The following is a 24,450-nucleotide window of genomic DNA, read 5'->3' as shown; positions in this document are numbered from 1 at the left end:
AGAAGACAAAAAAGAATTTAGCAGTAATTCCAAAGTCATTTCAGTTACTTCAGAAAAGCAGAAAATGACAATGTTTCTCCATATTTTTATACTTCAAAGGTTTTTAGTAACAGTGTATTTTAGGATTTATAATTATAGGTAGTTAAGTATTTTGACATATTTATGCCAAAAAACCCTTCACTCTTGTCAGTGTCACCACATTTGGAATTATCTAGTCAGCACACACTTATTTACAGAGCATAAGATGCTGCTCACTCATCAAAAAAAGAAAATTCAGCTTTTAGTCAGAGATATTTCCTATAAAAGAAACCTATGACTGAGTTTCTCTACCCTGGCAGAGTTTATTGGCAGTTACAATCACTATACTGGCATTATTCAAAACATCAATGTATTTTGAGCTGATAGCAAAAATTCCCCAGAGGGAAGGAAGAAAAAAAGGGAACTGAAATGAAAGTTAGAAATGAGTCCATTTCAAAAGCAAAAGGCAAATTTGATAGTGGAGCACTTTCCTTTGTTCCCAAAGCCTGAGATTACTCATTAGTAGGAAAATAATTAAACTTAAGTAGAGAACAGAGAATAACCATTTTCATACTATGGAAAAGAAAAACTGTTACCAAAAATTTCACAGAGAAAGACTAAGTGGCTGCCAAAAAGGCTCTTTGTTAGCCAACAACTTAAAGGAAACAGGTAGCTAAGCAAATGCAAAAAAAGTTATGCCACCTGAAGTTTCTCTAATTGACCTTATTCCCTAAATCTGAAGTAAAACAGAGGAGCTCAGATCACCTTTACTGACAATTTTGTCTAAAGAATAGAAAAGTTTTCTGAGGTTTTAAGGAGTCAGGAGTTTCCCTAGGACTTTTCAGAAACAACACCCCAAAAGAAGATTCTCCAAGAACATATGAGACATTCATCAATATTTCACAACTGTTGTTTTGGGTTTTTTTTCCAGAAACAAAAGCAGCAATTGTACCATTTCGGCCACAGCAATGCTGCTGGGCAGTGTTAGTCCAAAGACTTGAAAAAAATCACACCATTTACCAGGGATAGTAATGTGTCATTACACAGCAAATAGCTGCAAATTCTTGAATATATCTCTGTTCCCACGTTCAGACAGCTGACAAACTAATAGTCGAGCAAAGCTCTGTTTGCTACTACTATTTTCAAGAGGGGACTGATGAAGTCTAGAAGTGTTGCTGGATCTGCATTTGCAACTGCCATCTGAATTGGGGAAGAATATATCCTGGGGACTTCCAGAATGTTGCATTTTGCTGGCCCATTTCCAATGCTCTTTTTCAGGGGAGAAAAAAAATCAGTATTATTTGGATACTACCTATTCAGCCTCAGGAGGTTTCTGCTATCTTTTAACCCCAAGTTTAAACAGAATACAATGCCTTTCAAAACCAGTGAGTAACGCTCTGCACCTCTACCTTCTACCGTTATATCTCCGATCCAAATCTGATTTTGAAACAGGGCAAGAGTAAAAATCTTAGTCTTGTGAGAACAACACTGCTTTAATAAACACTATTTTAATGCCTTTTAGATATTCTACTATCGTGCAAGTCTGTAGTTGTTCTCTCTTCGTAGGCAATAGGGAGACAAAGCTATTACTTGCTCCCTTTTGCTCTGCAGGGAAGGAAGAATACTGAATTATAAGTGTTAAAGGACTTGACGATTTTTCAACAGAAAAAAAAAAGTCTCAACCTCCACAGCTGTACTGACTGAAAAATACAGTTTTTGTTCAGTCTTGTCTACAAGACTTCTTGGAATTCTATTTTTTTTTTTTTTTGGTGGTGGTGGTGGTGGAGGGGGGTGTCGAATACAACCACCTTATCTGTGAAAGGAAACCTTTGATAATCCTCATTCTTTGCTCTGGGTACTATCTGGGAATGCACCCAAGTCTTAGTTTCAAAAGAGCAGTTTATCATTTAGAAGAGCCAAAAGTTGCCTGCAGCAACTGCGATCCATAAATACCACTTCACCCTGAGGTCTGAGATCCCTGGTGCATCAAAGAGACAAGGAAGCGAGCAGTGCCAGCTGCACCGCTGGCAGCTCCCAGACTGCAAGTGCAACTGTTCACAGCGCTCATCCCTCTTGGGATGAAACACAGGCCTCAAAGAGGCCTCCCACTACCTGAAGAAATCTGCTTTACATTTGTGGTTCACAGTAAAGCTCAGCACCAGGCTGCAGCCCAGTGTAACAAATCACTCTTCATCTGGAAAAGAATGCCCTTTGTAGCCCCGTCCTTCACTGCTGGAAAGCCTCCCTTAAATAGCTGTTAATGTATTGTTAACAGGCCACTTCATTATGCTGCTGACACCCTGGGGTATGATACCAGAGAAGTGCATTATAAATTGTTTTCTGGGTCAAGCTTTTGATTCAGCAGTGACTTACTGCGATATTTATTGACTATGCCCCACTAGCAGGTTTTTCCAAGAGCACATGTATGAGAGCACATGACTGAGCTCAGCCCGATTGCTGCTGCTCTGCATCGACTGACGCAGCCTGAAGGGTACTCAACTGACTCCTGGGAGAAACCAAAGCAAAGGCAACATCGAGGGTCCACTAAGATGCATTATTTCCAGAAGATGGTATCAGGAAACTGGAGCAGGAGAAAGAGCTCTTAGTTCATATCCCCACCTGCAGGGCAGTAGGCTCACTGCATGGTCTGCTGACTGGGAAAATTCTAAATGTCTTTCACTGGTGTCGGTGGAAATTTCTACAGATAAATCCACTTAAACGAGTTAAGATCATTCAAAAGCAGCCTGCCTAGTGGAAACATGCTTCAGCCCATAACTGTACGGGAGTGGATCTGAGAAGGTGTTAGGAAACATCATGAGGTAAGGCGAAGCAGTGAATCACTGGGAAGTTAAACATATGCTTCTGTTCCCAGATGCCCCTCTGAAGCTAGCACACTAGCTGGGCTTGCTTTCTCCTTCTCCTTCCCCCTCCCCTCCGCCTAAGATCTACATTAAAAAGCAGACATTTTATCACTCTGTTTCAATGCATGATTTCATCATGATTGAAGTTCAGAGAAATCCGTTAGCACAGAGAACAGCAACTGGTTGGTTGGCACGAGCCCCTCTGTAACCTGAAGGGTCTAACAGAGGTGGCTAGGTGTTATCAGCCCTCACTGTCCATATTACCACTCTCCTGGAAGCTACTTCCACCACAGGAAGGAGACAGAAGGGAATCTGTGCCTGTTCCAGTTCACAGCCCCACATCCCATTGCAAAACTTCTTCCATGTTCAGTTTAACCAATATGCTGGCATCTACTCTGTCACTTTGCCAGAAAGGTTCGCCCTTAGGACTAGGGAAGACAGCTAGAAAGAGAAACAAATCTTAAGCCCAGCAGCTACATGCACTGCAGTCCTCTGTCTCAGCCAGCTTTTATCCTGACAGTTTTGATTACCTCATTTACTACTTACCAACTTTATAGTGCACACAGCCTTCCAAGTCGCCCACAGTTGTCCAACCCTGTTTCTTTTCTACTTCAGGATCATTGTGAAGGATTTTATTTCTTAACCAGGACAAATAGTAAACTCGCAACTTGTTCTTCTTGCCTAGCCACAAAGTGAAAAAGATTGGTTTATCTCCACAGAAAGATAAATGCAAACCCCCTCCTGCCCAAACAAACAAAAAACACCTACAGAACAAACCAAAGTAACAATGAAGGGGAAACTGCTGCAACCAGAGAGATCTCCCTCAGCATTGATGTCCACAAGAGCTTTATTTGAGACTCCACCCAAACATACACTTACGTGATAATCAATGACAGAGATACATGGTAATACTACATGAACATAAAATGACAAGCTCAAGGAAATAAGTCTTTGGTTTTCTGGTTCTTAGGACTCAAATAAATTTTATTTCAAAAAGAGGTTATAAACCCACAAAAAGGACCCCAGAGATTCATGCACTGAGATAAATAAATTGTTACTGAGTCACAACAGCCCTTTTTGGCACAGAACTTCAGGAGAGCAGCACAACAGAATTTGAGGCCTAAAATTACCCACACAGCTATCAGAAGACATAGGACTGGTTTGAAAGGAGGAAGCAAAAGCAAAGAAGAACATGGCAACCAAATATATTTTATACATTCTTCACAGTTAGTGACCAGGCCATTTCCATCACTTAAGCCATCCACTGAGACACAAACAGGTCAAGTTTTATTAAGATTGTTTCTTATTCAAGTTTCTTACTCAAATACACCAAAGAAAAGTGCTAAATAATCTCAAAACATAACTACTTTACACCCATTCCGTTTTAAGTAAAAATGTACAGTATCTCAAACTGCAGCGAGAGAATTCCCCATTGCTCATGTAAACTTCATCAGCTTGCTCAGAGCTGACAATGGCTTTGTCAGCAGACTTTCCTTTGCGCTCCAAGGGGTGTATGTAATACTTATCAGGCTGCAAACCGAAACTCCAAGAGATGCTTCTTCTCCACAGGCTAGAGAATCTAAATACTTGCTCACATTGAGCTGTCTTCAACTGACATCGTATCTACTGTGGTCATTAAAATACAGCTCAAACTCACACTCAATACCAGAATGTCTCCTCAAATGCAGAACAAGGTTCACAATAAACTTTATCAGTGGTTCTTTAACAACTAACAGCCTACAAAGCATTCGCTGAATTAATGAGAAATAGGTCCTAATGCACATCCACAAAGCTTGCAACTGCTTTGCTGTACAAAGCCATTAAAGTCCTGCAGATGAAACCAGAGGCGAGGAAGAGAGATCTTTGACTAGGAGCCCCTAAACAAGGCTCCATGAGGTCTCTGCACAAGGAAAGGAAATAGGAGATGCTCTCAGGGACCTGACTTGTCAGCAGAGTAGCTCTATGTTTCCCTGTTAATGCTTTAGCAGTTGCTGTGAGGAACCTCTGCGACTGTGGAGAGTGTTTCATGGCCCCTGGAGCCGAGAGTTATACAGCTGACCTATATTACGCTCAGGGGAAATGGTTTGCTCTGCTTGCCAAGTGACAACAGTATGAGTCCACTCTGCAAAAAGCTGTGACCCACCAGGATGGTCCACCTGGCAGCCTGCCAGCCAGGTCCCATTACAGGGCAATGCTGTTTAATTTGCTTGCAAGTTTTCATAAAGTGCCTGCTGCCACACCAGTCCAGGGCTAGCTGCTCATTCAGGAGGCGATGGGAGCACGGCAGCAGGGGATACCTGCTACAGCAGTACACAAAGCCCCAGCGTTGAGAACTTCCTACTGCACTGGGCTGGATCCCCACGGGGGTCCTGGAGCTGGCACACAGCCCCTTCCCTGGACCGAAGAGTCTTGGCTGCGCTGGCCGGGATCACACAGCAGACACAGGCGCTCAGGAAAGGCACGCTGCAAGGGCTGAAGAAGCGTATGTGGAAGGAAGCACAGCTTGTGAACAGACTACTCTATTGACACCAGTGCCATCAATCTTTCCATTACAAAGATGCACAGTCTAAAAGATCTCATATGTGATTAGTCAGAGGAGGAAGGGCAGGAGGACAAGAGAGGGCAGTCTGAAAGTGAAAATCTGTTCACTGAGTTTAAATGTAAAGTGGAATTTGAGACCCATTTTCAAAGACTGGATCTGCTATTTCATTTTAAAAAGCCCCTCTGCTCTGATGACACCAAATGAAATGTGAGGCAACATCATGCTGTCCTTTGTTTACCACCACCACAAATGTGGAGCAGATCTGGCAGCAAGTGAGCACGCTGATTTCTTGTCTGACTTCATATTTATTGAGCCATGTTTCACAGAGATAAAGCTTCACCACCGCCACAGCTCTTGAAGATTAGGAAAAGGTACCAGAGCACAAAACAGCAGTCCCAGAAGTCCCACATCTGACTAAAGGTCCCCTCACAAAAGCACTGCAAAAGATGGTCACAAGGGACAGTTTGGGAAAAACTGGAGTAGGGAACAGTCCAGAGCAGAAAGTACTATAATTCTGGGCAAGGAACAGCTCAAAGAGCATAGGAGAGCTCAAGGTCAGAACTATGGTACTGACTGTTTGTAAAACCATGACAGCTCCCTATCCATTAGGGGACAAATTCTCACTCAGATATTTCCGTGGCTTAATCCTCCCCAGCAGCTTAGTCAAACTTTAAGACTCAGAACAAATAGCACATATGGAGTTTCCCCGCACGTGGCTTTTTTTTTTCCATGCCTCCTCACATGATATGCACCAGGGTGTTTCTCTCCAGAAACATTTTTCACAACAACAATAGAAAAATATCTCAAGTGTGTTCCCATTGTGTTTTAGTGTCTAGACCACAAGGAAAGTCACAAGACAGGAAATTCCTCTGCCCTTCAGCAAGCTGACACAAAAAGAGCACAACCAGTTAGTTATATAAACACAGCAATGCGTGTATTTCAACAAGTTATGCTGCTCTTAATATTTAAATTGGAGATGGGGGGTTGGAGGGATTAGATCTTTCTGCTTGTTAATCTATACCAGTCAGTTTAAGCAGCTCTCAACAACCCTTCTTTTTTGGAGGGTGGGGGTGGTAATTGTTATGGCCATGAAATAAGGAGAAAAAGCCCTCTGCTCCAGTCATTAAATAAGCTGATCAGACAGTGACTTCTATGAGAGCTCCTAGTTCTGGTTCTCCCACAGACATTGTTTCAAATGCAAAGTCCCTTTTCCTATACTGAGTTTTTTGTTTTTATTTTTGCTGTGGTTTTTAATTATTAAGCAGGAAGATTCCAACCAGTTCTTCTGCTCTGTCATCCTGTTCCACCTTCCCGAAGCGCCACAGTCATTCGGCTGTGCTTGCGAAACCCTCAGGGAGTCACAAATGGAGCATGTTCTGCATGCACGTTGTTATTTTGTTTTCCAATATTTTTATGGCTCTGAACATCTGAAACTGTTTTTGCCTCCTGACTGTCTAAACTGAAGAACTGATTAACTCATGTGCTTTAACCTGCAGAGCTGCCTTGTATCATGAGTTGTAGCTCAGTATCAGAAGCTTTGTTGTCCAAGTAAGTTTTGCACTGAAGAAATATACTGTGAAAAAAAAAATGATCTCAGCTTTATAAAATTAAAATACTGTGTATTAAAAGCAATTTTAGGTGACAATTCCCTCAAAATTCTAATGCACAGCAATTTCTTCACACGACGTGTGGCACCTTTCAAATCCCACCACCATGAGCACATCACTTCCTGAAAAAGCCAAGTGAACATATGGCCCACAGAGCAGTAACGAACTGAGCAGTGCTCCAAGCAGAATGATAGCTGTCACTTGCAGAAATCCTGAAACAAAGCACAGAGCGACAGCGACATAACCGAACTAAACGCCCTGTTTGCAGAAATACGATTATATTTCAACTTTCCCTATTTACTTGGAGAGGTGGAGCAACTTACATAAATAAAAAAACCAAAAAGACAGTAAGAAAAGTTCAGTACAAGGGTAGGTTAGGCTGAACATTACAGCGCAGAAGCCGAAACAGTGACACAAGGGAGGTCTGGGTATAAAAGGATAATGGTTTCCCTAAGCACGTTCCCCCAGGCCTGCCTCTCGGTGGGCAGAAATACCTCTTTCCTTCCATGTATTCTAGAAACCTCCCATAAAATGCAGGATAAAGGACAAAGATGGATGAAGGCATAAAACAGCCAAAGATCAGCCAATTTCTTAAGGGTTAATGTAGCGTGTCTCAGCAGAGGAAGCAATAGTTTTGAAGGAAACAAAGAGAACGGATGTGCCAGGGTACTCGGATCGTAACTGATGCAAACATAAATAAACCTAAAACAATTACACACGAGATTTAATCCCAGACACTTGTCATCTGTGTGGGATATGCTTCAAACCAGCAGGTTTTACACAAGCTGGATTATACAATACTTTTGTTTATGAGGTCTACTATATAGCAAACTCTATCAACTGATTCTTCTCAAATAGGCATTCATTTTTAACATACAGCTCTGTGTTAGACGTCAAAGGGACACCAAAGAGGATACACAAGAGGTTGGGTGATTTTTTTTAATCGTCCTTGATTCATTTTTTCTTTTTAAATGTTTTGCAGTATAGTTGTAGCTGAATACTGAACAAGCTCACAAGCCAATAAAAAAATACAGTTGTTTCAAACAGAAATGAAGTTCAGTGTTGATCATACTAGCATGGGCATGGTTCTTTGGACCCATAGCATAATACCACTAACAAATTAAAGTGCCTGGGTGTATGTTTACCAGTAGCTCTGGCAGACATAATCATTACTGACTACTCTGAGTCCCACAGAGCCTACCCCACAGGCACACAATAGAGCTTTTCCTTTCGCACAAGTGTTGGGAGAGCTAGAGAGCTCCTCTGATGGAGCCAGAGGGGCTCTGGAGCCGCAACAAAATGTTGACTGGTTTTGAAGAACAACACGCTTCCACAGTGTGAAACTCCACATAACATCCTCTCTCTCACACATAGCATAGCAAAGACTAAGTTCACAAACAAACCGAAACAAAAGCAAAGGTAAATGGCTGAGCTACACCTGTGAAGAAGGATTAACACTACACCACATCAAGTTGCTTAACAGCAGAATAACCTTATGCAATAACTCTCTGGAGTCTAAGAGTCTGGAACCTCAAGCTTTATAAAACACATTTTTCATCAGCACACACAAAACAAACGCAACCATCACCACCACCCTTCATCTCCTGTTGGTTAGTTGTCTGCTGTTGCATCCAGGGAGAGACAAGGCCAAAAACTGCAATCTGCCTTCTCACATCTGCAATCTCCCCCACATGCATACTGCACTCCTCTCTCTCTCACACACACACACACCTCCTCTATGCCATTCTTATTTCTCTACTTTGCAAGAACATTTCTCATTCTACTGATATAAATACACAAGATGTCTGTAAGCCCACGTAGCAAATCATGTTTTGATTAAAAAAAGGCCAGGTTGGAACTAATCATGCAAGAGGGAAAGAATGCCATTTTTACAACTTCACAAAACATTAACTTGTATCTCCCAAAGCTGGAACAAACAAACAAAGCCGGACATTTCATCCAAATCTGTGCAGCTTTCTGAATAGCCACCCCACGAGAGGAAGGACAACGGGCAAGCAGGCACAGGACGTTGTATGGAAAATGACTCATTTGCAGCAAACTGAAAACTCGGAGAGGTGAAATGAGGGAAAACCCGTTGACTTCAGTCAAGTCAGGACTTCCCCCTCAACATATAGACTGCCAAGAGAAGTTTTTTGCCATGCCATGCCTTATAGGGGAAAAATGACACTGAACAGTTAACTTTACCAGAAATTGTCACCAAGACATTCAGCCCTTCAAGTACATCCATTTGCTGGAATCGTCTTCGATTGATGAGTGGATAAACCTTCCCCTGACCACTTCTGTCTAGCAGCATCAGACCACTTTCAGTGCCCACTAACAAGTTCACTCCTAGATGAAACAACAGAGACCAAGGTTAGCAGGCAAATTTTACACATACATTGATGAACTAATGCTTTACATAGCAATTGTCTTGTTTCAAGTATGCCTAACCACTGCTGGTCTCACCTGCCTGCCAAACAGAAGACCTCCTGACGCAGAGGCTCCCTTAGCTAACTGCAGCCAGTGGCTACTGACACAAAATTGCACTGTACAAGACAGTGGAAGACTAGTACACCACAGGGATTTTTCTAGAGCACCAGGTTCCAAGCAAAAAGGCACATCAACATTGGAGGAGTGGTGAGGCATGAAGCGGTACCCCAACTTATATATTCTGAAGGTCTATAAGCTGTAACTGGCCTGGCTAATGGGATGCTAGACAAGAACATTGAGAAAAAGCAGTGGCAGGGGCTTGAAAGGACCAATGGGAGGAGAAGACTGTGGTCTTCTCCTGTAAAAGGATAGGCACAGGGTTGGCTCTCAACTTCCCAACAACCTGAAATAGCAAAATTCTGGTTATAACATCTTTTCCATTTAAATTGTAAAATTACAGCAATGATTTTAATCTGGTGTTTCCAAGTATTCACAGACTTCTTCTAAAGACCATGCAAACATAAATGAGAAAGGTCAGTAGGCCAGTTTCTTTATATAAAGATCCACACTTCCACTGGAACATTCTTTAAGAGTCCACAAATCCTTAGAATATAAAACCAATTACATTTCTGCAGTAAAAAAAAAAAATCTGTAAGAATAGGTTTTAAAAATTAATATATTATCACTATAAAATTTCATAACCATTTGCAATAATTATTACGGTGTTTCAGTTTAGGACCCCACAAATTGTGCAGAGACAGGTCAAATATAGTACAAGGAATGGAAATCAAACCAAATGCAAGGCTCGCTTTATTAGACTTTTGTGTTGCAATCATGATGTTAAACTTGTTATCCTTAAGCATAATAAAATAATGAAATAATAAAAGAGAAATTTACACAAAAGATAATCATAATTATATTGCTAAATGGCCTTAATCCCTAATCAGACAATTATTCCCAAGATATAACTATACTGGAGCCAATGGAAATATCATGCAGACTGATCACATAACAAAGCTCTTCTAAAGTTGTCCCAGTACATGGGAGTCTGCATCTCGGTACACACAGTCTGGATCCGTGGCAATGACAAGACACAATATTCTGCTGGTTCACTAACAGAAATCCCTCTGCTCTCTCATAATATCAAAAAGCGCATTGTTCACAAAGACTAAGATACGAGGAACTGACCCAAATGCTACCCTGCCTACCACAAGTGCAAACGGTTTGCAAAAAGGAGGGCCTTTTCACCCTAGCCCAGAAGAGACAAGGCATGTGGCTGACCAGCAGAGGAAACAGACACAACCCGCGGAGAGCTCAGAAACCATCCCGCTACTCCGCTCTCCCTCTCCCGCCCTCCCAGTGGGGAAACTTCAGCAGGTCCCTGGAAATTACTGCCTCTCCTTACTTGGACCCGCGTTTCACACCGCCCGGCTCCCAGCCGCTCCCAGGGAAGCAGTCTCAAATTGGGAAGAGGAGGAAGGAAGAAGGGCGCAGGCGGTGCACCAAGGCAGGGCCCCGTGCAGGGTGCAGCGGGACCAAACTAGCTGAGAAAGCGCTGAGTACTTAGTCTCGCTACTGCAACTCCCAGATGGAATAACTAAAGCTGTAAGTGATTCAGCTTTGATACATATTTTTGTATTTTTTCAGTGTGGTTTATAGTTCAAACAAAGCCACATGCAAACTGCTCCCGCACGGTCTCTTCCCCTCTTTGCATGCCAGGGCTCAAACGCTTCCTCCTCCACCCTCATCCTTCTCTGTTGGCTTTGCGCTGCAGTTGTTTCTGCTTCAAGTTTCTACACTCCCCTGTCCGCGATGCCTTTTCCTAGCTATATGCATCTCAAGATGAAACTAATGAGGTACTATGCTGGTGGCAGGCAGTACCTGTGCTTTAAAATGCAGGTATTGTCTTTACTCACAGCCAGCCAACTTCTTCCACCTCCACCCTACAATTAAGCTGTTCTGATTTTTCAAACAAATGGAAATGCTGCCTAAAAAAGGTACAGGTTCTTTGGGGAGACTGAGCTTAAAAATCTATGGTACTGCATCCAAGGCATTAACACTAACTTTCACAACTTAGTACTAGTAGAAATAGTATCACAGAACTAATGTAATCAGCAACCTACCAGATACTATGAACACTAGTAAAGGTAAAACAAAACAAAGCAAAGCAAGCCCCCTCTTTTTAGTAAGAAACATCAGCATGAAATGGCTTAATTTGCTGTAGGGAAAAAAAAGCTAAACCTTATCAAGAAATAAGCATGTGCACCAGCTTACACCACTGTCGGTCTGGCCTTAAATATTCAACAAGAAAGAGCTTTCTTACAGCTGTAAAACACCTCTAGGATTTTACGCTTATACTTTAGATCACCATAAAAGTCAGATATGTAGATCAAAGAAATATAAAACCATTAACACAAATTGCTAATGGCAAAACAAGGCAGATCAGAGAGACTATGAGTCATCTTTACTGATCCTATACATTTTCCTGCTGCCTTCACTCTCTCGCAGTCAGAACGTTTACATTTGCACAAATCTCTTCATTTTATCAGAGAATTATTCATATGAATGCATGCAGAAATTGCATTTGGGTAAAAATTCTTACCAATTAACTCTGGAAAGAAAGAAAAAAAGCAGCTAGAAAGACGATAAGGTGTCGGGGGGCGCTACTTAAGTGACATGGCTTTGGAGGCAAGAAGCATAGGACAACAGTGCTATTCTGAGAAACAGGATGGCTGGAAATAACCTGAAAAGACAGGTAAAGCCTTGCAAAGAGCTATGTAGATGTAAACAAGGAAGTGCACTCTGCTGCTATATACTCATCATTTGACTTTAAGGAAAGGCCAGCTCTCTTCTTCTTAGTCTTGAAAATGATATACATGTGCATTTACAATGTTTTCATTTTAGAACTAGTATATATATATATATTTATAATATACATGTATATACATAAATTTAATACACACAAGCATCATCTATTAACATCTAGATAATAAGAAAATTCAGGTGGCCCCATGGATTCTGGCCAACAGAGAAATCACAGGGCAGAGAAAAGCTTTCAACTGGGTGTTGCAGCAGTGATTCCACATTATAACAGGCAATAAAAGAACTGCCCTAAGCCTTTTACCAGTGTAGGATCCTGTCTGCATTGTCTGACACCGATATAAATTAGCCCTTGTGACCAGAAAGCCAGACATATTTAAGTCAGCTGACATCCCATATCCAACTCCTCTCTGCTCTAACCAGCATTAAAGAATCTAAGCCGTAGTTTCACACTGGAAAAAATGTCCCAGCTATCCTTCCCTTTTCCTTTGGCCTTCCTACATAAACTGATGACTGAGGTGGAAAGTTATCTAACAAAACACATCTTCGTCCAGCTCTGCAACAATACATTAGGAAGAGTATCAGGAAAAGGATATCTGCCAAAAGAAATTCCCTATGTGAACAGGCACTAGCACAAAGTGTACAGTGCAAAGATGACCACAAGCTCCCAAAAGCTGCAAGAGATGTACTAACAGGGGGCTAGAGAAAGCTGAAAAGAACATCCCAATAGGCTGAATCAAGTCTGAACTATGCCATGAGGAGTATGCATACAACAGTGGGAACCCATATCAAAGCAGAAGCAACGTATTTTAAAAATATAACAATCAGCTCTTACAATGAAAGCATGTAAGCAAGCATTGGATAATGCACAGAAACAGCTAAGATTTCAGAGGTTTGTTCTCGAAGACCTTATGCTCATACTAGCAAGTCTACATTTCAGTACTGCAGGAGCCAAGTGAGGAAGAGGAATTCATTACCCCATAAGGCAGCACACAGAATCTCAGAATTGAATCTCTTCTTGTATTTGCGAATCTCTGGAGTATCGCTCTGTGGCCGTGTGTTTGTAGGATTCACATTGACAACTGATCCTTTCCGTGTGGGGTCTTGCCTTATTGCCTCTGATCTCATTGCTTCACTAGAAAATCCTACTGAAAAAAGAAAAGTAAAGTGCATGTAATATCCCTTAAGTGCTAAATTCTGACTGTTTATTCTTTATACCAAACAATCCAAATCAGTAACTGAGAATACTGAGCAAGTCTTTCTTTTTGTAAGAAATGTAAATGGAAAAAGAAATAAACTATGCAATCCATTGCAAATCAAATAAAAAGCATGATGATAACATTTGTAAGTACTTTAAAGAGCCACTGAAGTCACTGAACCCTTTTTTCAATTGTCTTCTTGCAGCTACTTTACTTACCCACAGAAGTCACAGTTGTCCCACTAGATGGAGAAATCTGTAGTAATCTGGGGTCTATAAAAGGTGTAAAGGAGGAGGAAGATTTGTGTTTCTGGAGTGTGTTACTAGCGGACTGAGTCTGCAATGTAAATTTCAACTTTATTAATATTAATGACAATAAAAAGCAAGGATAACAACAACCAACATTTTTAAGTTACTACAGAATTGTGTTACAGAGCCTCCCCACTCTTTTATGCTTCCTTTAGAGATATATAATGCACTGTAGGCACCATACCTGAACATATGCAAACTGCACGTTACAGTGAAGTGCAGTTAGCTAAATTTTCATCCCTGTCACCTCAGCTGCTAGATAAAATTTTTAGGACTGGCCACTAGGATCAGGTATAAAGTGAGGGAATGTTTCTTTTTCCTTTTTTTTTTTTTTTTGACTGCTTAAATGCATATGTCTACTTTCTTATCTGCAAGCTGTCCACTACATACAATTTTTGCATTTATGAAGCATCTCCTAAAATAAACTAGTTTAATAAGCTACAAAATTTGATCTTTTGGCTTGTGCAACAAAACCTGAAACATCTGGGATCAAGTATTCACTTTTACGATGGATTATGTTTCAGTGTCCAGTACTGTTCTTTCTCCCTATTTTGTTTAACCTGAGCCTCTTGCCAGAAAGCTGCAGCAGGTTCTTCCACCTTTATCTGACATAGCAAAACATTAAACCTGTATCGAACAAAGGGGCTCATTAGTGTGGAAGGTGTAGCAAACGGTGATATGAAGCTATGAATATGTAGTGGATAAAATCACTGGTGCTTGCTTGAGTTATATGGTCTAAACATGAAAAAACATAAAGAAAGGAAGAAGACAGGTGAAACAATGAACTGTTAAAAGTGGAAATGGAACGACTTAAAACCCTTGCCAGTTTAGTATTATAGTGACAACACTGCACACTGAAGCAGAATGGGACAAGTAAAAATATGTGTAAAGGGTGTGCATGTGGGTAAGTTATACCAAGCAGAACTGGGTCTTTGCTCAGCTTTATGCAAACATAGTTAGAGGTACTTCTTCTTCATCAACTGATCTTCAACCTCTGATCTTTCTAAGCCTCTGCTCTCTGCAATGGGTCTTATGAGTACATAACTCCCCTGCACAGCTAAATAATGAACAGCTCCAGCACCACCAGCCAGGGCCACAGCTTCCACTTCCCAAGCTCACCAAGTTAACTGAACCCTGCTTATTCATTGCTTAGGTCAAAGTAATGAGCAAGCATATCTCCAGATCAATCAACTGATCTATATATCCTACAAGAGCGTGCTTTTAGAAAGATCAAAGACCAACGAAGCATAGCTGAAAATGAAATATTACGCTAGCTGAGTTTCCAGGAGGAAACCACCTCCCCCCAAACCACACACGCACACCACCCTGCTGTTACACAGTTTCACAAGCATTTTTAATACTGTGGTAAAAATGTGCACTGCCACGAGCTGACCCAGCTCACCACACCCTATTCTTGTCATAGCACTTGCATGCCTGCATGGCAAGACACTTCTACCCTTTTTATAAAGTTCACTCTCCCTGTACCACCCCTGTTTGCATATAAGAAAGTGGTTCTCCCTAAAGGCTATGCTGGCCACCCAGCCAGGAGTGCAAAAGTCACACCAGATTCCTCACTTGCTGCTAGAGGTAGTAACAGGCAAATTACATCCTTCATTCACAGGTGTGCATCTCCTCTGCTGCAAGGGGCTATGCATGCATGAACCATTAGGCACCACCAGAGCCCTGTGAGCAGAGGAAGGCACCAATGCCACGTCACACCCAGAATAAGAGAGAGCTCCCGTAGCAGCAAAGCATTGCTTCTCCACGCAGACGCAAGCAGTGCTGGTGGAGAGCCCACAGTCATCTTTACACGGTTGCTTTTCAGAATACAAACATACTTGAAAAAACACAAATTTTCATTTCAAAACAGCAACCACCCAGATTTGAGAACCCTCCCGGGCAACACCTGACATATTCACCCACCCTGCGTGGCAAGCTCTAAAAATCCCCAAATCCCTCTGTGGCAGCTTCCTCTCCCAAACAGTGAGTTTCCACAAGCAACTCCTCATAGATGCACAGTTACTAGCCCAGCCTTTAGTGACAAAGCCAAAATTAACCACTAATTTTTAGGAGGCACACTGCTTGAAATTAGACTGCTCCCAGAATAAAACAGATTTAAAAAAAAAAAGAGAAAAAAAAGAGTATTGGCTTGAAATTACAGTAGTCAAGTTTAGTTTAAAACAAATGCCATGCAATTAATGACTCACTAAAAGGAAGCAAAAATAGTAAACTGGCAAGTTCGGCGTGGGACTGCTCTAGAGTTAGGGGCTTCTTAAACAGAACTGAAATGTGTTATTTTGGGGGTGGGAACAAAGGTGACAGAAAAAAAAAAAGCAAGGGGAAATTGGCTGGAGTTCCTTTGCAAACTAGCTACCAGGCAATGCTGCTATAACCCTACGAAAGCAGCCAGCTGTGGTGTACGACGTACCTCATTAGTAGTGAGCTTGTCCTGGGGTGTCTGTGGGGACATGGTGGGTGTCGGCTGGCTGGAGGATGGGGAGGAGGAGGTGGAGGAAGTGGAGGAGGAATGGCTTTGCTGTAAGAGATCTGGCAAGAGGTGAATGCGACCGGCAAAGCCATTGCTCTCATGATGGCTGGCACGCTTTTTGTCAACTGTACTCTGCAGAAAAAACAGGCACACTTGTCTTGCTCAAGTGCTGCTTACAGGCCTATATCCCTAACAAGCTCTCTGCTTCTCTCCCTCACTCTCTTTCTACCTCTTCTACACTTCTTTTTTTTTTTTTAATAAGCTGATAAGTCCTGCCTTGATGCTTGGGTTGAAAGGGAAGGTGGGTAGAACTACCAGAATTCAGCACATTCCCAGCATCTCTGAAAGGCAAAAGCGCAGATGATGTGGTTGACTTGCACAGCCAGTTCCATTAAGAGAAGAGTAACTGAGCCGGCAAGTCTGCTACCGCAACACGGAAAAGCACACTTTGCGGGGGGGTGGGATTTCTTCCCCTATTGTTTTGTTTGAAACTAACTTAAATCCTACACAGATATGCATTTGGACCGTCTGGTGAATGCATTCAGCTAACTATTTAAAACAATAAGCATGAAATCTTAATTTTCAAACCAGTGGGCTCAGTTAAGAAATTGGCATTTGGTTGTGAAATTCAGAAATGCGATTACTGAGGAAACTCCTATAAGCTAACACGCTCATTAACAGATGAGCTCATTTAAAAGCAGGGAAGCATTATCTTTCACAGGCACAAAAATGCAACATTTCAGCATCAAAAGAAACAACACAGCACTCTAGCTCTGTCCACATTCTCTGCTTTGCCACCCATTTTGCCTCTCCATTCCCCTGTACTAGTTGTTTGGTGCGTGAGTTTGTATATGTGTGCGTGTGTGTGTTTGTGCGTGTGTTACCTGGGTGGTCAGTATGCCCTCAACTACAGGTTCAAAACAATGAGGGAAAAAAAAAAAAAAAAAGAATGCTTCCCCCCAAGCCTTCTTCCCAACCCCACTCCTGAGACCCATATTTCGTTCTATTGTAAAACTGAACTAAGTTTCTTGCCCCAGTTACTTGCTTCACACACCTGCAGCTTTTCTACCACCCTCTCCCATAGCCTTTGAGGTACTCTGCATGGTGCTGCCATGGGTGTCACGGGAAAGCAGGCAAAACAGTAGCAAGGGGTGAAGACTACTCTTTTCTTTGCATGCATCAAACATCTTGCTCATCTGAAATTCACTACAGCTATGTCTTGATAATACGAACAACAAATATAATGTAGAAACAGCATGGGTGAATGAGCGAGTGGGTTAATGAGCACAGAAAAGGTGCAACACTGCATAGGAAGGAAAAGCAATACCTGTCGGACAATTAAGGTGCCCTCCTTAGAAGGAGTCAAGGCTGGTTCACTCTCCACATCATCATGGACAATCATGGTTTTCACTGATTCTGTTTCACCGTTGCTCAAGTTCAACGTTGACCTATCAGACAGGCAAGAAATAACTGGGGTGAGATAATAGCATTTGTGTTCTAGCTTTCACTGCTCCACACCACGGCACAGTCAAAATTCATTTACGTTGTGTCCAAAGTGGAGTATTTAACATAACCTGCCTAGAAAAGCTCCTCTGTCAAAAAATAAGTCAAAAATTTGTTAAACACTCCTCCTTGCTTTATTACAAATCAAAGGGAGAAGAGGGAAAGGACACTATTTCTAGAAGTACCGTTCAGCGTGCTTTAATACATACCAATAAAACTTCCTTGAGGAGCTGAGACCCTCATTTTCCATTTGCAGAAATGACTTAAAGAGGCTTATTTGCTCACTTGGCTTCTAAATGCTCGGTTTGATTTTGAAAACATTACCCTCAGTGTTTGAAAATGTGACCATAAATGCTGCTGTCTTGTTCATAGATTGTTGCAAGCTGAAAGAACTAATATACAAGCCAAAATACCTAACCTTCTTTTCCTTCAAACCCTCCAACAAGGAAAACAAAAGCAAAATACAGAAGAACTAACACTGCTCGGACATCATCAGGTCCAGAAGTAGATTCATCTGCTCCTTCTTGTTCCATATCATCGTCTTCCTCATCTGTCGTCCCCGACTCTTCACTGGAGGATGAATAATCCGTCACCTTATGTGGAGGTCTCACATCTTCTACCGCTCGCAATTCCTTTGCCAGTGCAGTTAAATCCTGATGAGAGAGGAACAAGAAAAGTGATGATGCAAGCAAGAGAGGAAGACAGCTTGTAAGATAGCCCCACTGAGTTACCACTTAGTGCCGATTTTGCTCGGCAGTCCACTGCTGTTCCCATAGCTCCAAGCAGTATGTTTTTTTGTCTTATTCATTTCTGATGGTTACCAATACTCCTTTGCAGATAAATTAAAACACCTAAAGACTCAACCTAAGGAGTCCTTGCCCTATTAAAGAAAAATGTATATATTCTGAATCCAAACCATCTTGACTATGGCCTTATTTTATCCCATTATACCATCCAAAAGACTTATATAAGCACCTGGACCCACTCTCACACAATGGTTGACTGTCACAGTTCATTTTTCTTAACCTTGCAGGCTAATAGCATCCACCGCAAGGAACTCTGGGCACTGAGATAGCAAAAAGATCATAAGACTTACTGAGCTGTCCAAGGCACAGCATATTTGGTCAGCTCAGAAGTTCATCTAAAAGATCAAATTCATTAGCACTGGCTCACTCATATACAACCGTCAAAAAGTTTGGGACATAAGATGACTTTCTCCCTGCAACCTGAAGTGTGGGCAAAGCAGGTTTGCAGTGATCTGCTCTCAATTGTGTAGTTACATATTATAAAGCTAAAAACAGCTTATAGCAAATACTTCACACATTATACTAATCAGAAGTGAAGGAACAACCTCTACGTTTGTTTAAGAAAGTAGCTTTAACTGACAGATTTGTGTGCTAGTGCAGTAATAGGAAGAGAAAAAAGTTTTAAAGAAAGATGGAAATACTGTGAAAACCTACTGTGATACCCTTGATACAACAGGACATAGAACTATCATCATCTTAACAGCAGCCAGATTAAAAAAAAAAAAAATCAGAACTCTTTCACAGAAAATAGTAACAATTTAAGGTCTTACCACTTCTCCCTGCACCATTCAGCACAGCATTGATACATTCAGGTCAAATGCGTTATCATTGGTCCAGCCACAGAAAGGAAGCACAGAATTGAAAAAGAGAGAGAGAAAGGTTAGAAAGGAAGAAGATGAGAGAATAGAAACCAATTCCAAAGGCAGAGTAAATTCTCATATTTAAAGCTTTGTCACATGCACAAGCAATTGTATAGCACAGAACATACTGCTGGGCCCACTGATATGATGGCTGAAGCTCACTCTCAAAGACATCACAAATGGATGTTCACATTGTGTTTGTAGGGGCCTACGTAAAAACGAGCAGGGTTGGGGGACAGCAGATGTAACTTACAGCAGGCTTGATAGGTCTGAAGACTTCCTTTTTCTCTTCAGGCTTTTTGGCTGCATTTTCATGACGCTGCGATGGTGAACCCTCTGATTTTGATGATGCTGTGTGCACCAAGACCCCAAAAGGAACAGAACAAAACATGGATTCAACAGGAAGGTAAAATATATTTTCTTATTTCACTTTGGAGGAAGGAACATAGGTGAGAAGGTTTCAGTGTCTGATAGCAAGACATCAGTTTCACTGGTTTACTGTTAAATTTTTCCTGAAAGACTCTACAAAAAGCCATCATAGGCTGTGACCTGCACAGGTGCAGCTGACCTATGACCGAAGTCACAGAATCACAGAATGGTTGAGGTTGGAAGGGACCTCAGGAGATCATCTAGTCCATCCCCCCTGCTCAAGCAGGGTCACAGTCAAAATAAACTGTCATGCAAGTGTAAATCAAAGTGTTTGTAGATGCTGTGCTCATTTGCACAAGGGATTGGGTCAGCAGGTGAACCAAATTGTTTAACACAATTGAAGTCGCAAGCTGAAAGACCTGGATTCAGCATCCAAAGTACTCCAGCTTAGACCTGTCCTTAGCAGTCTGCATCCTTTCAACAACCATCAGGGGTGATATGCACAAGGGGTCAAAAGGTGCCTTTGCACATGTGAGGAAGGGAGTTACAGAAGCATGGAGACCAGGCTGTCTGCACATTGGAAAACGCAGCAGTAACTGAACATGAATCGGAGAACATTGAAATATTTTCATGATGATTTCTACATCTATTGTCTTTCCCGAGCAAGAGCATACAGCCAGGAGGGGTATTTCAAAGTGCTGAAGCTAATCTGGTTTTGGTACTGCATGCTCAAAGGTCTTTCGAAGTGAGGGTTATCACCCTTCATTATTAAATGTTGCATGACTCAACTAACTCCAGAAATGTTAAGAGGGGTGGGAGAAGGCCTTACATCTCATCCGGAACCGCTCTCCGGATCCACTCTGAGAGCCAGGATGGGAGCCAGGCTGGGAGCCGGAGTTGCTTGAACCTGAAGAACTGCCACTGCCCGGCCTTGGTACGAGCTTCTCCACCCTTTCCCACAGCAGACGAGGCTCTATATTGCTGTTTCAGGGGAGGAAGGAAAGTCTTTGTCATTCACTTCAGTTTCAGATTTCTGTTTCTAAACTCAAACATCCTTTCTCCTCAGTATTTTGCTAATAACTGATCTGAAAGAACACTCACAAACACTGAACTGAGAGCACCAGTGACACTTCACAACCCAGGCAGTGGCTCCCTTTGAAATAGCTACTACCTTACTTAGGATGGCAAAGAAAGTGTAACTGGGTATTAGCTGCTGTTTCCTATTTGGGACTGTGTTGTGTATCTAAGCCAAAGCAGACAATTCTCTCAGCCTGTATACAGCAGGTTTAAAATTAGTTCACATAAACACAAACCATGAAGCCAGCACTATCTTTCCCTCTCAGAATACCCTCAACCACCTTCCAGTAACCAATTCTGGGACTGCCTGTCCACTTTGTTCTGCTGCTTTGGAGACAGCCCCTTCCTCCCCCCTTCTGACCTCAAATGTTCTGTGTCATAGTTCATGGATGTTTCTGCCTCTCTTAAAGTCTAGATCTGGCTGGAAGGATGGAAAGTTTCTGAGAGCTCTTTACTTTAGATCTTACAAACACTTTTGCTGCCAGCAACTCCCACAGCAACCCAACACGACCTGTTACACCAAAAGGCACGATGTTCATGAATGGCCACACATTTTTTTCAGTAATCTTCAGGATATTTTGAAATTATTGCAAAAATTATAGGACAGACAATTCAAAGGAGAGGCAAGAAGAAATTTTGCCAGTGTTTGCTGGCATACATGATACACCAAGGAAAATTAATATTAATCACAACTGAAAAGGAATCCAAATTCTTCCTTTCATGTCCAATAGACAATGCCAAAAGCTCTCTAAAGAAAGCCTGGCTTCCCATCAGCCTTTTGCTTCCAACACAGGAAAGGCAAGGACATGTAGGCTTACAAACCTTGTGGAGTTTCTTTGACCTGCTTGGTTATTTTGCTGCCCACTGCCCTGCAGTGGAGAATCACGACGTGACAGGACAGGTGATCGGGATGTTGTTCTCACAGGTACCTTGGAAGAAAAATGGTTATGTTAAACCCATGAAAAGGAGAGAGAGAAGAGGAAAATTAAACCTCTCCTGCTACAGAATATATTCTTAAGATTTTAACAACACTTATTTTAAGTCCAAGTTAGTATCAAAGATCAGAATCAATAAACAAATACCCACAAAACCAAAGAGCCTTAGTTGGGATACTGTTCAGATTTTGAAGAGAAGTCCAAGTTTAGTCTTAATACTAAGTAGTACTTAATAGCTACCACACAAAAACACATACACACCCCCTACTCTCCAACTACTCAGACATTTAAAAAGAATATGGCGTTTTGACTGAAGCAGGGGAGGCACAAAGCAATTTGCTGAAACAGCATGAGAATTAGGAGAATAAGCTCAGGGGAACCAAACAAATGCCTGGGAATGGATCAGCAGAAGGCAAAGACTGGTGGGGGAGCAAAAATATACTCAGAAGAAGCAATTCCCAGTGGATGGGGGAGGGAGAGGAGGAGAAAATATATTGAATGTTTCCTTCTTGTTCAGTTCCAACTCAATTTTAAATACGTGCATGATTCATAGTTTGGGTTGCTAACAGATGAAGAAGAAAATTAACTCTGAGCAATAACCTCAGGGATATTTTTAATTCCTTCCTGAATATGGTAACAATTTGTTAACTTTGCATAATAAATTGTCTCTCTGCAATAGCTACATTCTATAAATAATTGCCAATTTTATATGAAGTTTCAATATTGTACTTAAGGTTGATTATCATTAACCCATTGACTGAATACCTACAGTATGATTTCCCTTCTAAAATACCAATACTGGCACTGTCCCAATGGCGTGGTCTTCCCAGTGCCCAGGCTATAACATCCTTAAATAAAAATAAAAAAAAGAATAGCACACATCTGTCTTTCTACTCCTTACCCTTGGAGGCACCTCGTCACTGTCTGATCTAGCCCAAGCCTTTTGGGTGGGGTCAGGTACCTCCGACTTAGAGTCAGAATTCTGATTTAGCACTTCACTGCGTGAAGGTGGATATGGGTCCTGGGAACGAAGATGGTGATGAGCAAATTTGGGAGAAGGGTCACTGAAGGAATGGGATCGCGAGACAGGGGAAACATTGTTCTTGAGAGATGCCAGATGGGACCACTGTACCTTACAAGAAAACAAAACATAAAACATTCAATGCGCTCAGTATAACTGGCTTTCCAATTAACACAGAATAAAGGCAGGTGGGGCAGGCAGAGACAAATTGGTTATGGCATTAGGTAAGCGTGGGGTGGAATCAAGCACTTAAAAGCAAGGCAAGCGCCCAAAGAACGTAAGAGACTGAAAATACAGCACATATGCACTTTTGTGAGATACGCTCTTCACATACACATACACTAGTGCCCAGAAGAAAAGGGGACCTAATATTTGCACGGTGAGGCTGGATGCAAAGGCCACTGCAGACAGAAGTCTTGTTCTGTTTCCCAGTCTTCAGTGGGTTTTGACCAGGTCTCGTGGCAGCACCAATGGGTTGGGAAATTTGAAGCAGATAACCAATTGAAGGGAAGTAAAAAATTAAAGAATGCCACCAAATGCCGCCAGATGTGCAAACCAATAGGCATTGATGTTATCTAATAAATCAAGGAACTAGCTATAGTTCCAAACCTTTGGAGGAAGATCATAACACAAAAGCCTTTATTCCATTACAGTCATTGCAATATATATACATATATATATATATAAAAAAACCCATAATATATATCGTATACAGTATATATATGTATAATGCATATTATACATATCCTATATATGTACCATATACTGCACATATAAACATATTTATACACAAACTACACACAAACACACGTACACACACACATATTCAATTACATGTACTAAGGAGGCACAGCAGTGACTCCAGAATTAAAAATCCATTGGGATTTCCACTGAAATCCATACTGATCCTTCAACCTACTCCCTCCTCATGCATAAACGCATGTTTCAAAATTAAATTCTGAAGCTGAGGAGAAGGAAAGGTCATAACTGAGGAACACACTCTTTTCACACCTAATAATTAAAATTTCGCTTTCAATCCCAGTTTCAGTAGGCTGGTTGTATTTGTTTTTATATGATCGTTATTTTCTCAATTTTTGTACACACAGCTGTTGAAGAGCCTGATTACTCTTAATCTGAGTAGAAGACCCAGACTTCAAAAGTAACTGGCATGGAGAGCATGAAGATACAAGTCCAATATTTTGAAATAATCATAGAGGTTTGAATTAAAGCCAGGAATTAATGAGTAAGAGATGAAGTTCTGTCCTGATTTCTCCCACTCTCCCGTCTGCTCAATCTTTCCTGTTGCCCAAAAGAGTTGCAATACCTAGTCACAATAAGGTAATCAGGAACAGTTTTAGCATGCACTGTCATCAACAGACTTATTTGGGATAAAAGAATTCTTCACGGACACAGAGGAACTATACTGTTTAATTTAATGTCTAAATAGCTCAGAATTTATGGGCTATTTGTAAATTTTAGGCAAAGGTTACTTTTTAAATTCATGCTCTTATTCCTATAAGATACAGATACCAAGCTCTGAAGGTTTTTATTAGGAAATAACACAATGATGACAACCACTTAGTTTAGTGGTTTCAACCTCTTTTTG

At 41.4% G+C, this 24,450-nt stretch overlaps 1 protein-coding gene across 14 annotated transcripts in view; it reads right to left on the bottom strand.

Annotated features, from left to right (window-relative positions):
* MAP4K4 (mitogen-activated protein kinase kinase kinase kinase 4) overlaps positions 1-24,450 on the bottom strand; it is a 168,097-nt gene that overhangs the window by 7,426 nt on the left and 136,221 nt on the right. For 5 of the 14 annotated variants that reach the window (XM_067294708.1, XM_067294726.1, XM_067294724.1 and 2 more), the window contains 11 exons: positions 22,725-22,955; positions 21,711-21,817; positions 20,641-20,792; positions 19,696-19,793; positions 18,254-18,429; positions 17,601-17,721; positions 16,214-16,405; positions 13,696-13,813; positions 13,256-13,426; positions 9,234-9,377; positions 3,426-3,560 (listed from right to left, as the gene is read on the bottom strand). In XM_067294708.1, the coding sequence (XP_067150809.1) occupies positions 3,426-3,560; positions 9,234-9,377; positions 13,256-13,426; positions 13,696-13,813; positions 16,214-16,405; positions 17,601-17,721; positions 18,254-18,429; positions 19,696-19,793; positions 20,641-20,792; positions 21,711-21,817; positions 22,725-22,955 (1,645 nt within the window). The remainder of the gene's footprint in view (positions 1-3,425; positions 3,561-9,233; positions 9,378-13,255; positions 13,427-13,695; positions 13,814-16,213; positions 16,406-17,600; positions 17,722-18,253; positions 18,430-19,695; positions 19,794-20,640; positions 20,793-21,710; positions 21,818-22,724; positions 22,956-24,450) is intronic. The other 9 variants (XM_067294730.1, XM_067294744.1, XM_067294770.1 and 6 more) reach the window with 5 other exon arrangements.

This window comes from Apteryx mantelli, chromosome 1, assembly GCF_036417845.1.
Source record: "Apteryx mantelli isolate bAptMan1 chromosome 1, bAptMan1.hap1, whole genome shotgun sequence".
NCBI lineage: Eukaryota > Metazoa > Chordata > Aves > Apterygiformes > Apterygidae > Apteryx > Apteryx mantelli.
Note: the sequence above shows the minus strand (reverse complement) of the source record. Positions and strands in the feature narration are given on the sequence as shown.